Source organism: Rhinatrema bivittatum, chromosome 5 (assembly GCF_901001135.1).
Source record: "Rhinatrema bivittatum chromosome 5, aRhiBiv1.1, whole genome shotgun sequence".
Taxonomy (NCBI): domain Eukaryota; kingdom Metazoa; phylum Chordata; class Amphibia; order Gymnophiona; family Rhinatrematidae; genus Rhinatrema; species Rhinatrema bivittatum.
The window spans coordinates 95746335-95762480 of NC_042619.1; the positions used below are offsets into that span (position 1 = coordinate 95746335).

General features: G+C 42.3%; 1 protein-coding gene across 1 annotated transcript; it reads left to right on the forward strand.

Annotated features, from left to right (window-relative positions):
* The first annotated feature begins 9097 nt into the window (after positions 1–9097).
* LOC115092096 (protein archease-like) lies at positions 9098–9569 on the forward strand. The gene has a single exon (XM_029602619.1). It carries the CDS (start codon positions 9108–9110, stop codon positions 9552–9554), a length of 447 nt encoding a protein of 148 aa, XP_029458479.1. The 5' UTR covers positions 9098–9107; the 3' UTR covers positions 9555–9569.
* Positions 9570–16146: the final 6577 nt, after the last annotated feature.

The window sequence follows — 16146 nt, forward strand, 5'->3', positions numbered from 1 at the left end:
TGGCGAGCTGGCTGGCTGCCAGCATGCGCTTCCCTCAGACAGGGCCTAAAGGCCCCTGTCCTGGTTGGACCCCTCCCAGACCCCCATCCCCTGGCCCGCCCCTTTTCGATGGCCCTGTACTTCTGCACATACCGGGAAATATGCGCATGGCCGGGCCATTTCTAAAACGGGCTCGACGCGCCATGCATATCTCCTGGATTTTACTCGCGTGGACTTTTAAAAATGTGGGCTTTACTGATTAATTCACTCTGCTGACAAATCATTCATAATCATACTATGAGTGCTTTTGATAATAGCAATTGCAGGTACACATTCCAAATCCGCAAGAATGCAGGTTTAAGTTTGAATATATCATATTTAACCACACATTTTTCCATGGTGCAGAAATGAAAAACAGCATTCCATAACTGGGTTATGGTAGGCAACTCAGGCATCAACCACTTTTGTAGAATTGCTTTCTTTGCAAGTAGAAATACTTTTCTGCACCAAAGCTGCACATACCTGTTCTGGAAGGGTATTGTACATGGATCATCATATAACACCACTCCTGCCTCAAGACACACCCATGTCCAAGTAACAGAAACAATTAATGCAAGGACTTTCCTTCAAAAGCTCTGAACCCTGGGGCATGTCAAAAACTGATGACCAAGGGTACCTCTGGCTTGATTGCATTTCATAAATAAATCTGTTATTGACAATCATAAAGCTTATGCTTGCTTTTGCAGAAGTTAGAAATGGATCTTTCAGATCCTTCTTTCCCATTATTTGTTTAATTATTTTGAAGCAATTAACATAAGCTGTTTCTGTAAGTCCAATGCTTAGCTCCTCCTGCCAATAATTCCTCTGAGAGGAATAGTCCAAAGGGCGAAAAACGTTCTTGTTCAAGAACTTATAGAATCCCAAAATATTATGATGAAAAGCAGCTTCTTGGTCAAATAGATCTGAAAGAAGTAGTCTCCACTCTTGGCTGAATCCCTTTTCCCTGCACCATCGTCTCATCCACGCATTGAGACTCCGGAGCTCTGCCTGCCTCTGGGGACCTGTGCGAGGAACAGGAAGCATTTCAGAGAATGCTACCCTGGAGGTACTGGAGTTCAGCTTTCTACCTAAGAGCCAAAATTTGGCTTCCAGAACCTCCTTCCCACATTTTCCTGTCCTTGGTGCCCGCATGTACCACGACAGCCAGCTCCTCCCCAGCACTGTCTAAAATCCTATCTAGGTGACGCATGAGGTCCACCACCTTCACACCAGGTAGGCATGTTACCAGGCGGTCCTCATGCCCACCAGCCACCCAGCTATCTACATTCCTAATAATCGAATCACCAACTATGATGGCCAAACTAACCCTTCCCTCCTTGGCAGAAGCCGTGGGAGACACATCCTTGGTGCAAGAGGACGATGCACCACCTGGAGAGCAGATCCTTGCTACAGAATCATTTCCTGCTGCACCAGGTTTATGTTCTCCGATCATGAGGCCTTCCTCCTCTAAGGCAGTGCCAGGAATGCCAGACTGGAGTTGGGACTTGGCTACTATGTCCCTGAAGGTCTCATCTATATACCTCTCTGTCTGCCTCAGCTCCTCCTGGTCTCCCATTCTAGCTTCCAGAGATTGGACTCATTCTGTTTGTTGCCTGTCTTTCTGACTACCTATTTAAAACAAAATGCATGAACACACTAAATAATATACCCCAATAATTAACTTTTCCCCAATAATTTTAATTTTTAAAAATGTCTCCAAGCAGTACTTACTGATTTTTTTTCCAGCCACCAGCAAGGTGATTCTCTCATCTCAGTGCTCCCACCATTTAGCCCTATTCTTTGTTTTCTATCTTTTAACCAGTTGGCAAGCCACAATAGGACACTGCCACCTATCCCATGACTTTTTAATTTTCTAAGAAATCCCTCATGAGGGACTTTGTCAAATGCTTTCTGGAAATCCAGATATACTATATCAACTGGCTCACCTTTATCCACATGTTTATTTACACCCTCAAAAAATATAATAAAATTGTTAGGCAAGACTTCCTTGGCTAAATCCATGTTGACTTTGTCTCATTAAACTATGTTTATCTTCTGAGCTGGTGACATTTCATATGTATTTTCTGAAGCAGGACTGCTTCATGAATCGTGCACCATGAAGTGGATAGCAAAGATTGGGAGTTGAGGGGACAATGGGGTTAAAGCAAGTTGTTGGATATGCTTGGTTTTATCTTTGCTTGTTGGAGAATGAGGCCCTAGCACATACCATACAGGTGTCCTTCGTAGTTCATGGTTGAGCAAATGTTTTTTGAGGTTTTGGTGTTTCTCAAGGGTTGGGAGGGGAGGGAGGAAGGGGAGTAAATGCAGGGTATAGAGTGGTGTGCATTAGAGCAGCAGTTTTCAATCAGTGTGTTGCGGCACACTAGTGTGTTGAGAAGCACCGGCAGGTGTGTCGCGCACCCGCTGCTCTTTGCCTCCCCCCTTTCACCTCAGCAAGACAAACACTGCTGCCGTTCCTGCTCGGGCTATCAGCACAATCAAGCCTAGATGGGAATGGCAGCAATGTTTTGTGGAAGCTGGCAACAGGAACGTGACCTTTTCTTCTTCCCGCCCCTGTGGCCCGGAAGAGGAAGTGATGTTTACCGGGTATGCTGGAAGAAGAAAAGGCCATGCATGCATGCTGCTGCAGAAGGAGCACGGTGCCGCTGCCCCCCCCCCCCCCCCCCCCCCAGCTCCAACATCCCCTTCTCTCGCCAGCGCAACACCAGCAAGAAAATAATAATCAAACTGCAAACCAAAAAAAAAGGCTGGGGTGGGGAGAAAACGCTTAAAATTATATTCTCAGCTGATTTCTCTGTGCCGTGATCGATCGCAGCACAAGCAAACAGCTGAGTGCTGCCTTCTTAGTGATGTGGGGCTGGGGAGGTCACTCCTGCTGCAGTTTACAGTCTGTCAGTACTCTGCTTTTAATAGCAGCATACTGGCTACCTTGTGCTGTAGCTGCTATGTGTGCTATGGGTGGGGGTGAGTGAGACAGAGAGTGAGTCAGCATGTGTGTAAGTGCATGAGAGAATGTGTGTGTGTAATTAAAAGAAATGTGTGAGAGCAAGAGACTGCTCAGGAAAGTCACTGGTGTGTGTGTGTGTGAGAGATAGAGAGATTGTTCAGGCAGTTGACTGGTGTGTGTGTGAGAAATTGGTCAGGCAGGTAACTGTTGTGTGTGAAAGAGAAATTGGTCAGGCAGGTGACTGGTGTGTGTGTGTGTGTGTGTGAGAGAGATTGGTCAGGCAGGTGACTGGAGTGTGTGTGTGAGAGAAATTGTTCAGGCAGGTGACTGGTGTGTGTGTGAGAAATTGGTCAGGCAGGTGACTGGTGTGTGTAAAAGAGAAATTGGTCAGGCAGGTGACTGGTGTGTGTGTGTGAGAGAGAGAGAGTTTGGTCAGGCAGGTGACTGGTGTGTATGTGTGTGTGTGAGAGAGAGAGAGAGATTGGTCAGGCAGGTGTATGTGTGTGTGTGTGTGTGTGTGTGAGAGAGAGAGAGATTGGTCAGGCAGGTGACTGGTGTGTGTGTGTGAGAGAGAAATTGGTCAGGCAGGTGACTGGTGTGTGTGTGTGTGTGTGAGAGAGAGATTGGTCAGGCAGGTGACTGGTATGAGAGAGAGAGATTGGTCAAGCAGGTGACTGGTATGAGAGAGAGAGTTTAGTCAGGCAGGTGACTGGTGAGAGAGAGAGATTGGTCAGGCAGGTGGCTGGGGTGTGTGTGTGTGTGTGTGAGAGAGAGAGAGAGAGAAAGAGAAATTGGTCAGGCAGGTGACTGGTGTGTGTGAGAGAGAAAGAGAGATTGGTCAGGCAGGTGACTGGTGTGTGAGAGAGAGAAAGAGATTGGTCAGGCAGGTAACTGGTGTGTGTGTGTGTGTGAGATAGACTATACATGGACCCTAAGGAAGAAGAGCATGAGGACAGAGCTTCAGCAGCCCTTGCTGCTTCTGGTATGTGCTATTGGCCTACAATGAAAAGGAGTACGAGAGTTACTGGAGAGGATAAGTAAAGGTGGTGTGTGTGAGAGTTTATCTTTCTTGACTGACTGCCATTTTAATTATTAGGTATTATGTGATGTGTCTGCTAGACATAGCAGACACATCTGTTAGAAATATTTTATTGGTGTTTGGAGAATTTTTAATAATTTTGAAAATTTTTAATGATTGGATGTTCCATTTATCAGTTGTTTTGAAACATTTATTATATTCTAGTTTTAGAATTATTTTATATTTCTCGAGGAATGTATAAATAGAAATGTGGAGACAAAAACTGAACTGGAAACAGCAAGAAGCCAAACTCTGTATGTAGTGCAACAATGCAAAAACAAAAACATTAGCTTTATGGTCACTTTATTCTGTATTTGGTGAGGGTCTGTCTGTGTTCTGCGTGTGTGACCCAGCTAAGGGTGTTCTGCGAGCTTGTAGTTTCTTGGTAGGGATCTATAGCAGCTTGGCTTGGTCTGTTTTCCTAATAGGAGGTGTATTGGTGTTTAGGGCCTGGTGTAATTTTTCTAGTTCTGCCTTTTCATAGGTAGGGTTGTTACTGTTTGAGTTCCATAATGCAGGTGTAACTTTGTGCACATTAGTTTGTGTACATTATTTCAGATCCTGGAATTCTGATAGGTGCTATACTTTTGTTTTGCACAGAATTCAGAGAGGCTTTTTTGGGTTTCCATTCCAGTTTCTGTTTCCATATTTGTAATTTGTGGTCTTTCTATACTTGGTGAAGGTTGATTCTATGTGTGTGACCGAGGTGAAGTATTTTACTAGCATGTAGGCATTTGTATCAATATTATTTGTTGTGCTTTCTCAATAGAACATGCATTGGTGGTAAATTACTGTTTTTTCATAAGGAGGGCTATTGCACCTGGTAGGAGAGAGGGTTTATGTTGCTGTTATTGAGATTTCACCAGAAATATCTTTTTTTGTATGGTAAATTGGACGGGGAATGTCCTAGTTCTACTCTGCACCCAATGTTGGGGGTCGAGGGAGTTCCTGTGGAATGCAGAGTGTTTGTTTACATTTAGCCTGATGATGGTCACATGTTCAGTGTGTCACGCATGTGAGAACCATCTGTAAGGTGTGTCCCGACCAAAAAAAGGTTGAAAACCACTGCATTAGAGCAAGATATGTATAGTGTCCCATTAAAACAGCATGACGCAACTAGACATGATGATGTTTTGGAAGTGAGGTGAAAAACTGATCAGGGCTTAGGCTGGGAGGCCTTGACCAGAATGCAGGTATGGCAGGAAGGTATTCTCATTCTTGTACCTATGATGGATGAGGTTGAGTAAATGGCTACCCCTACTAGATGTATCACAGAGAATGTGAGTGGTATAGGATCAGTGGTTAAATGCTATAAGATATTACAAGCTTTACAAAGATGGGGGGCACATATAGCATTGTTGCAGGAGGCTCACCTAGATGCCAATGAAGATAGTAAACTATGTAGGGAATGGGGTGGGTGAGGTATATTCAGTCCAATCGGGTAGCGGTCTTAATTGGAAAAGCTATCCCTTTTCTGGAAACTAAGGTAGACTCTGATGGTGAAGGCTGCTATGTAATTGTGGAAGGTGTCCTGTTTGGGAAGCCGGTCATAATATGTAATGTATATGCGCTCATTAATTATGACCATATATTTTTTTGTACACCTTGCAAAAATCCTATCACTACTTTCAAACAACCCAATGGTAGTTGGTGGGGATTTTAATTGTGTACTAGATAATTATTTGGACAAGTCAAACCCTGTGGCGGCCACATTGCAGGCTTTGGACAAGGGCATTTAGTATTTGTGTCAGTCAGTAGATTTAGTAGATGCAAGGAAGGTGCTACATCCTCTGGACAGAGAATTTACACATGTATCCAGAGCTCATGGCACACAATCTAGAATAGACTATCTCTTGGTAGATGGGAACTTTTTCTAGGGTTTCCTCAGTACAAATTGGGCCTTTGATAATCTCTGATCATGCACCTATCTGGCTCGATTTGGACGGGTTTCGGTCAGATGAGATGAGACACATTTGGCATTTCCCAAAATTCTTATATAATGATCTTACATTCAGAGCTTATCTGATAAAAAAGTGGGAGGAATATGCAACATTTAATCGAGATCATCAAGCTTCCCTTGTATTCTAGGAAACTGCCAAAGTGGTGTTGTGAGGGGATATTATTTCTTATATGGTCGCCAGGTGAAAAGCTTTGGTATCGGAAATTTTATCTATGGAACAGCATCTCTACAAAGTCAAACAAAATTATGATCAAAGACTGAGTGCAGACAAAAGGTGACAGTTCTTTGAGATACAGGTTGCTCTAAATATGCTGCTTCACCAAAGAGCACAAAAGAGAATGGCAGAAGGTAAATTTTTTTGCAAGGAAACAAAATTGATAGAACATTGGCCAACATGGCAAAAAGTTGGATAGGTACTAAATACATAAAGATGCAAGACTAGGCAGGGCGGTTGGTAAATACTGGGAAAGATATTAGCAATGTTTTTAAAGATTTTTATTAGGAACTTTATACAGCATCTCCAGACTTGGAACAAGAGATCCTGGACTATTTATGCTCTGCAGGAATACCTCGCTTAAGAGGGGAGCAGTTGAGGCAGTTAAATCAAGCTATCCAACTACAAGAAATAGCATAGGAAATCAAGGAGGCCAAGCTTCTAAAAGCGCCAGAGCCAGATGGCTTTCCAGCTGAATTTTGTAAACTATTATTGTCAAAGCCAGTTGCTCCTTTGGGAAATATGCTCCTGACCTGCAGAGATTTCCCTTAGCAGCAAATATCGCCATTATAACAGTATTATCAAAGGCGGGGTGAGATTTGACCTCTCCCACCTCCTATCATCCAATCTCTCTTTTAAAATTTGAAATAAAGCTTTTAGCAAAGATTATGGTTAACAGGATAGTGAAAATCCTTCCAATGATTATAGGACAGGAACAGGTAGGTTTTGTAACAGGTGGTTATACTATTATGAATATTCACAAGATTATTGCTTCTCTAATCAGCAGCAAACATAAGCAAATTCCCTCTATACTTTTGAGTCTAGACACTGAAAAGGCATTTGATAGATTGGAGGGGAGTTTTATGCTGAAGGCCCTGGAGACCTTTGGGATTAGGGATATTTTCTTCAGGTGATACATACCCTATATCATGACCCATGCATCTATGTGTCAGTCAGTGGTTGTAACTCAGAGGAATTCTGTTTGGGCAGGGGGACAAGGCAGGGATACCCTCTGTCTCTGCTGCTATTTATTCTCTCTTTACAACAATTTCTAGGCAAGATTCGGGGTAATGTGGATATTGCAGGTATTCCCATTGGAGAGCATTTGAAAGCATGCTTTAAGTTGTAGTCTATATTCTTTAAGTTTTGTAGACTATATTCTCCTTCGCATTGCAGATCCACAAGCATCCATGAAAGTGTTCCTCAGAGAGGTAGAGGTTTATGGGAGGTTGGCAGGCTTTAAATTGAACTTAGACAAATGTGAGGTCCTCCTCACAGTCCAGAACATAAGACAAAATTGGGGAGAGAGTTTCCCAATGCGGTGGGTCAATAATTCATTTACATATTTGGGTATTACTGGCAAATTTGTACAAGGTCAACTTTCAGAAGATGCTACCTTCTACTTGCATATTATTGAGGGCTTGGTGAAATTTCCTCCTCTCTTTGTTGGGTAGAATTAATTTATTTCAAATGATTCTCTTTCCAAAATGGTAATATTTGTTTCAAACGATTCCTTGCTGTTTACCGAAACAAAATATGACTCAGCTAGAAATTCTGCTGCAGCGATGTCTTTGGAAAAACTAGAAGCCTCGAGTAGCCTGAGTCAAATTGACGCACAAGTGGGAACACGGGAGGCTAGGCTTAACGGATCTGAAACTGTATAATGTGGCATGCAACTTGCACCATGTGGCAAACTAGTTGCTGGGGACCAGCTTTAATACTCCCGGCGAGATAGAAAAGGAACTTTTTTCTTGAAAGAATTTGGGGTTTCTTCTGCACTCCTCACTGATGGCAATTCTGAAATATTGTTTTCTGAATGTTATGCATAACATTCATAACATAATTCATAATTCATAACATTCATGAATTCATAACATAATTCATAACATTCAAAACATAATTCATAACATAACATTCATAACATGCATAACATTCAGAAACATTGCAAACCTGAAGATATTATTGACCCTATAACAGAGGGTCTCAGCAAGATAGACCTCTCTGACACCAACTCGGCTGTTTCTTCCTGGTACCAAATCACCAGTGATATAGCAAATAAGCTCTGCCCATTACGTACCAAAGAAATCTCCTCGGAGAAGAAAGATAAAAAACCTTGGTACACTTCTGAACTTAGAATTATGAAATCCGAGCTCAGAAAAATGGAAAAGAAGTGGCATAGAAATCAAACCTCAGCACTACTTTTAAAATTCCGTTCACTTCTCCACGAGTACCGTAACTCCACTGACAAAGCTAAGAAAGACCTCTATGCATCAAAGATCCACTATTACCAATTCAACCCACGTGGTCTTTTCCAATATGTCTCTAGCTTCATCACCCCCCCAGCAAATGTGAATTCAGAAAACGAGGATAAGAACAGATGTGAGAAACTAGCCTTCTACTAGGGATGTGCAGACAAAAAGTTTATGTTCATAAGTCCATAAGTCAAAAAGGGGGGTCAATTTCGGTCAATATGGACATATGGAGAATTCCATAAGTTGAGTCTATGTCCATACGTGCACCGGTTCCCTAAATAAAAATTTAAACCCCTCACCCTCCTTAATCCCCCCCAAGACTTACCAAAATTCCCTGGTGGTCCAGCGGGGAGTCAGGAAGCCATTCCTCTATTCCTTTGCGAGGAGCATGTGACGTCCGCGTCACGTCGGAGTGACGCGGCCGTCACGTGGTCCACCGCGGTTCCACTCCCGGACCCCTCGTTGGACACAAACGGAACTTTTGGCCAGCTTGGGGGGGCCTCCTGACCTCCCCAAGCTGGCCAAAAGTGGGCCTCCTGACCTCCCCAAGCTGGCTAAAAGTTCCGCGGTGGACTCCGTTTGTGTCCATGGCCACTCACACTCACGTGTGAGTGGCCATGGACGAGAGGTATTACGACCTGACGGAAGAGCAGAGGACGATCAAAGCCAAATACCCGGCCGTCACGAAAAAGTACGAATATCTGGATCACACAGCAGATGTGCAGTTACATGCCTGGGGTGATACACTGGAGGAAGCTTTCCAGCAGTGCGCCATGGCCATGTTTGGATACATTACAGATATTGAGATTGTTGAACCCCTGGATACTGTAGAGGTGATAGCAGAAGGGCACGACATGCTTTCTCTCCTCTTCCACTTTTTGGATGAGTGGCTTTATAAATTCAGTGCAGAACAGTTCTTCGTACCTAGGGAGATAAAAGTTCTTCACATTGATCGAATGAATCACAAGATACGTTCCATTGGGTGGGGAGAGGAGTTCAATTTATCCAAACACCCCCAGGGCACAGAGGTTAAGGCAATAACCTATTCTGCAATGGGTCTCTGAAGGAGAGAAGCCCGAAGTTTTTGTTATTATTGATATTTAATGAGGGGGGGGGGGGGGAGACCTAGGACAGTGCCTGAGCTGCTCATGTCCTCCTGAAGCAATAGTTTTCTCTCCCCAAACAGGGGCCTGACCCTGCACTCCAGGATATGCAAGTGGCTGCTTCCAGGCTGTTGTGTATTGAATAGGAGGAGCTGGTGCTTGCCTGAATGCTTCTTCCCTTCCTTCAATAGCCTGGTCCCTGTTTTATTACTGTCCCTTGTAGGATTAAAATGTTAAGTTTGTAAGTAAAATGTTTTAAAAATAAAGGCAGACATGGCCTATCTTATTGCTTCTTCCCTTGTACAGTGCATTTCTGCTAATTTTTGACTCACCATTCTGTCTAAATTTTAAGTTTCACATTCTTCCATTATGTTATAAGTTATTTTACCCATGTATTCTGCTCCAAGTTTTTGAATTTTTTACCCATGTACTCTGTTCCAAGTTGTTAAGTCCCTGTTCTATGTAACTTGCATTCTTCATGCATGTCTTTTTCAGTTATAATGTAAACCGAGCTGATATGCAATTCTGCATGAAGCCCGGTATATAAAAATGTTAAATAAATAATAAATAAATAAATACTGCTCTCGCAGAAATAAAGAATCTACTCACGGAAAACTTCCTGGCAATAAATACTAGCAAAACAGAACTATTCATCATCACACCACAAAACAATTCCTCCCTCAACCCTACCCTTCTTTCTCAATCTAGCCCTCTCATTGTACAGCAGGTACGCAGCCTCGGCATAATCATTGACAACCATTTCTCTTTGAAAAAATTCATAGCTGCCACCATTAAAAATGGATTCTTTAAACTACATACTCTGAAAAGAATTAAATCTCTCCTACACCTTCATGACTTCTGAACAGTTCTACAAGCCACAATATTGTCCAAACTTGACTACTGCAATTCTATCCTTCTAGGACTGCCTAAAAATTCGCTACAACCATTACAGATGCTACAAAATGCAGCTGCCCGCATACTCACTAATGCACACCGCTATGAACACATTACCCCCGCCCTACAATCCCTTCACTGGCTACCGGTAGCTTCCAGGATATTATACAAAGTCCTTTCCCTCATACACAAGTCCATCTATAATTGAGAAATGCAATTGTTCTTTGAACATTTCACTTTCCACAAATCAAATAGACCAACAAGAACAATTCTCCAAGCCAAACTCCAGACTTCCATACTCAAACATATCAAGCATGTTTCGACGAGAGAACGCTCAATTACTATTGCTGGAACCAACATTTGGAATAAAATGCCTACTGACTTACGCCAGGAGCCCTGCCATAAGAAGTTTAAACAAAACCTTAAAACCTGGCTATTCGAACAAGCTTACTCATAATGGGAAATTTACTCTTCGGAACCGCCAAACTCTCTCTCCCCCACTGTTATTCACAATACCTCAAGAATTTTTCTCTGGCAACATCTCTTTAATATATATATTTCTCCCTGTCAATACATTACCCTACTCCAAATAGAATACAATCTACTACTCAACTGACTACTCTTATTTGATAATACCTAGTTATTTGATAATAACTAGTTTTATATAACTTCCATGTTAAGCTTGTATTAATTGTGTTATATGTTTCTACTATTTTGCATTGAGTTACTTTGATACATGTTCTGTTCGATGGTCTATAGATTGTAAAGCTTGTTGCTGAATTATTGTTTATTGTAAACCGAGGTGATGTTCTTAACGTGCCGCGGTATATAAAAAAATCTCTAAATAAATAAATAAATAAATTTGAGGGAGGGTTCTGTAGTCACTCCTCTAATTTTATCATGGCGCTATTTCTGTTCCTCTTTAAAATTAAAGAGCAATATTTCTCAATTTCTGCCTTGGATTGGTAATGAGGCATTTCTACCAGGTGTACATAATGTGATTTTTATAGTGTGGGTGGCTAAAGTGCTGTGTGTGATAGCACAGTTATTAAATAAGGATGGAGAAAAAAGAAATTTCCAACCTTTGCTGAGGAATTTAGATTAGATATTAAACATTTTTTGCCCACTTGCAAGCTACAAGCTATATTAGATACTTAAAAGTACAGAATTGGGATGGGTAAAATAGAGCATTGTTAACAGAAATATTTGATATAGAAGACCCCACTCGGCATTCTATTTCTTATTTCTATCATCATCTTTTAGATTTGAAGCCGCATATTGACTTTGGACCAATATTGTCTAACTGGAAAACAGAGATTGTTTTATATCTTACTGACTCAATATGCTTTTTGCTTTAAGAGAATAAAATCTATTACTTGTAATGTAGATTTAAGGGAGGTTTACTACAAGTTTCTTATGTGGTGCTATAGTTCTCAAAAATGGGCCTTTCATATGAATATTGTTTATCCAAAGTTTGCGAAAAATGTAATCAAATGCCGGGAACTCTGGAACTTCAGTTTTGGGGATGTCCTAAAATTATTTCTTTTTGGAAATCTGCAGCCCACTATATTTTTCAGTCCATAGGCATACAGCTGCCACTAGATGCAAGTGTATTGCTATTTGATAACATGCAAGGGAATAGTCTTAGGTAAAAGATTTCTACGAGGTTGGATATGGAAGGTATTGCTACTTGCTAAAAAATCTATCCTGCAACATTGGATGGGAATGAATCCCCTAAATCTGACACACTGGAAAAATCAAATGCATCTTATGTGTGTGAACGAGAAGTACATTGAAAAGATTGATTTGAACAGGAAATGCAAAAATTTCCTTATTCTGAATGATTATTGACCTCATCTTGATTTGGTGTTAAGATGGGACAAATAGGATGCATATATATGGGGGGGGGGGGGAGGTGTAGGGAAGGGGGAAGGGTGTGCAGCTTGGGGATTGACTATGTTTGTAGTGGTGTTATGGTATGTGGTCTAATATATGGGCACTGAGAAGTACCAACCGGTGAACCCAGTTTTCTTTCTGTGATATAATTAACTATTTTTGTGCCATGTACCTTATCTGTTGAAATTAATAAACACATTTAAACATAAACTATGATTCATCTATGTGTTCAACAATTTTGCTCTTTATAATAGTTTCTACCATTTTGCCTGCCCCAGACATCAGACTAACTGGTCTGTAATTTCTTGGATTACCGCTTGATCCCTTTCCAAAAATTGGCATTATATTGGCATCACTTCAGTCTTCAGGTACCATAGATAATGATATTGACAGTTTACAAATTTCCAATAGTGGGTCCACAATTTCATTTCTCAGATCTTTCAGCACTCTGGGATGTATACCATCTGGTCCAGGTGATTTGCTACTCTTTAGTTTGTCAGTATGCCCTAGTCCATCTTCCAGGTTCACTGAGATTTGTTTCTGTTCCTCTGAATCATTGCCTTTGAATATCATTTCTGGCATGGGTATATCGCTTACATCTTCTTCAGTGAATACTGAAGAAAAGCAATGTCTCTTTGCTATGGCTTTGTCATCCCTAAGTGCTCCTTTTACACCTTGATCATCTAATGGTCCAGCTGACTCTCTCACAGGCTTTTTACCTCACATGTACCTGAAACAAATTTTATTATAAGTTTTTGCATCCATGGCAAGCTTCTTTTCAAATTCTTTCTTTGCCTTCCTTATCAATGCTTTGCATCTGACTTGCCAGTGCTTATGCTGTTTTCTGTTTTCTTCATTCAGATCCCTTTTCCATTTCTTGAAAGATGTTCTCACCTTACCTTTCAACCATGCTGGTATTTTATTTTGTTTTGTTTCTATATTTTTATATACTGACATTCGTGTACACATCACATTGGTTTACATTGCAACAATGGAAAACGGTAAAAAGGAAGCTACATCGTAACAATTTTAAAGCGAAAAGGAGAAACTGGGCAGAAGCCATTTAGTCTTCTTTCCACCTTTTCTAATGCATGGAATACATCTGTTCTGAGCTTCCAAGAAGGTATTTTTAAACAACATACATACCTGAGCTAAACTCTTAGGGGCGGATTTTCAGAGCCCTGCTCGCCTAAATCCGCCCAAAACCGGGCGGATTTAGGCGAGCAGGGCCCTGCGCGCCGGTAAGCCTATTTTACATAGGCCTACCGGCGCGCGCAGAGCCCTGGGACTCGCGTAAGTCCCGGGGTTTTCGGAGGGGGCGTGTCGGGGGGGCGTGTCGGGGGCGGGCCTGAACCGTGCGGCGTTTTCGGGGCGTGTCTGGAGCATCCCGGGGCGGGCCCGGGGGCGTGGCTACGGCCCGGGGCGGCCCGGGGGCGTGGCCGCGCCCTCCGGACCCGCCCCCAGGTCGCGTCCCGGCGCGCAGGAGGCCTGCTGACACGCGGGGATTTACGCCTCCCTCCGGGAGGCGTAAATCCCCCGACAAAGGTAAGGGGGGGGTTTAGACAGGGCCGGGCGGGTGGGTTAGGTAGGGGAAGGGAGGGGAAGGTGAGGGGAGGGCAAAGGAAAGTTCCCTCCGAGGCCGCTCCGATTTCGGAGCGGCCTTGGAGGGAACGGGGGTAGGCTGCGCGGCTCGGCGCGCGCCGGCTATACAAAATCCATAGCCTTGCGTGCGCCGATCCAGGTTTTTAGCAGATACGCACGGCTCCGCGCGTATCTACTAAAATCCAGCGTACTTTTGTTTGCGCCTGGAGCGCAAACAAAAGTAGGCTATTCGCGCTCCTTTTAAAATCCGCCCCTTAACCTTTGCAGTTGCTTCTTTCAGTTTTTTCTTAACCATTTTCCTCATGTTATCAGTCACCTTTTTGAAAGTCGAATGCTGTCGTAGTAGATTTGTTTTTTGAGCTCCTTCCATTTATTAAGTCAGATTTGATAATGTTATGATCACTATTGTTAAGTGGCTCCAACAGTGTTACCTCCCACACCAAATCCTGTTTTCCACTAAGGACTAGGTCTAAAATAGTTTCCCCTCTTGATAGTTCTTGTATCAGCTGCTCCATGAAGCAGTCATTTATTTCATCTTGGAACTTTACTTCTCTAGAATATCCTGATATAACATTCACCCAGTCAATACTGGGGTAATTGAAATCACCCATTATTACTGTGCTGATTTTATTAGCTTCCCTAATTTAATTTAGCATTTCTTTGTCTGTTAGTTCATTCTGCCCAGGTGGACGGTAATACACCTCCATTACTATTTTATTCCTTTTTCATCTGGAATTTCTATCCATAAAAATTCAACATTGCATTTTGTTTCCTGCAGAACTTTTATCCTGTTTGACTCTTTAACATATAGTGCCACCCCTCCACCAATTTGATCCATCCTATCATTTTGATATAATTTGTACCCTGTTATCCCAGTGTCCCATTGGTTATCCTCCTTCCACCAGGTCAATGAGATGCCAATTATATCTACCTCTTCATCCAGTGCTATACACTCTAACTCACCCATCTTATTTTTTAGACTTCTAGCATTTGTATATAGACTTTTCAAGGCATGATTCTTGTTTGTATTAACAACCTGCTCATCAGTTGACAGGGGTATTTTGAATCTTTCTGCACTTTACTTAAAGGCAACTGGTCCTCTTTGGCATTTTTGCAACCTGGGTGATGTTATAGAAAACTATTTATTGTGTCACCTGTGATGTCATCACAGTCCAAAAGAGTGTCATGTTATGGTTGCCATGGTAGCTATAACTCTTGACTTGACTTTCCTGACTATTGTATATTTATATGTAACTCCCACCAAGATGGGACACATAAAATGTGAAAGGGTCTGGCACCTGAGTTTTACCAATTAGTCCACCAGTTTGCCCAGTCTATCTGTAGGTCATCAAGACGTCCCCCTCCCTTTCGATTCTTCAGCCTGAATTCCCCCCAGTTTACTCAGACCTTCACCCAGTCAGTATTTGTTAATGAGGACTTTTATTCTCACTTATACCAAATAATCAGCAGAAGTAAATAAGGCAAGTATCACACTTATGCATGTCACTTTTGGAGGTTATAAAGTAGCAACTTAGGTGCATAAATGTTGGCCCTGCCCTGGAATGCCTCTAGCCTGCTCCTCTTTTTATATGAGTAAATTTACTCGTGCACCATTACTTGCACGTGTACATTTGAAGTTTATAAAATAGCATTTATGCAAGTATGTGCCATTTGCACACACAGCTGCTAATTTGCATACGTGCAACTCTTTGAAAATTCACCTTAAAGTTTGTTGTTCACATATATTTATAGAGTGAGCTCCATCTTCCTGGTGTGGTGTGATGTGAACAAAGGAAATAGCAGTTAGAGGGGGTCATAAAGGGAATTCTCTTGAGCGCAAGGTCCCTATCTAGCTCAGGCATATGTGCACATCCTCCTTGCATCTGGGCCCGTGTCCATCTGTTTGACCAACTTTCCCACTGAACCCTTCCTGAGAGATTGGCACTCAGCTGACTCAGGTGCCGGATCCTTTCACATTTTATGTATCCCTTCTGGATGGGAGTTATATATAAATATACAATAGTCAGGAAAGTCAAGTCAAGAGTTAAGGCCACCATGGCAACCATAACCTGACACTCTTTTGGACTGTCATGACATCACAGGTGACACAATAAATAGTTTTCAATAACACCACCCAGGATTCTAACAGGCATATTAGGCA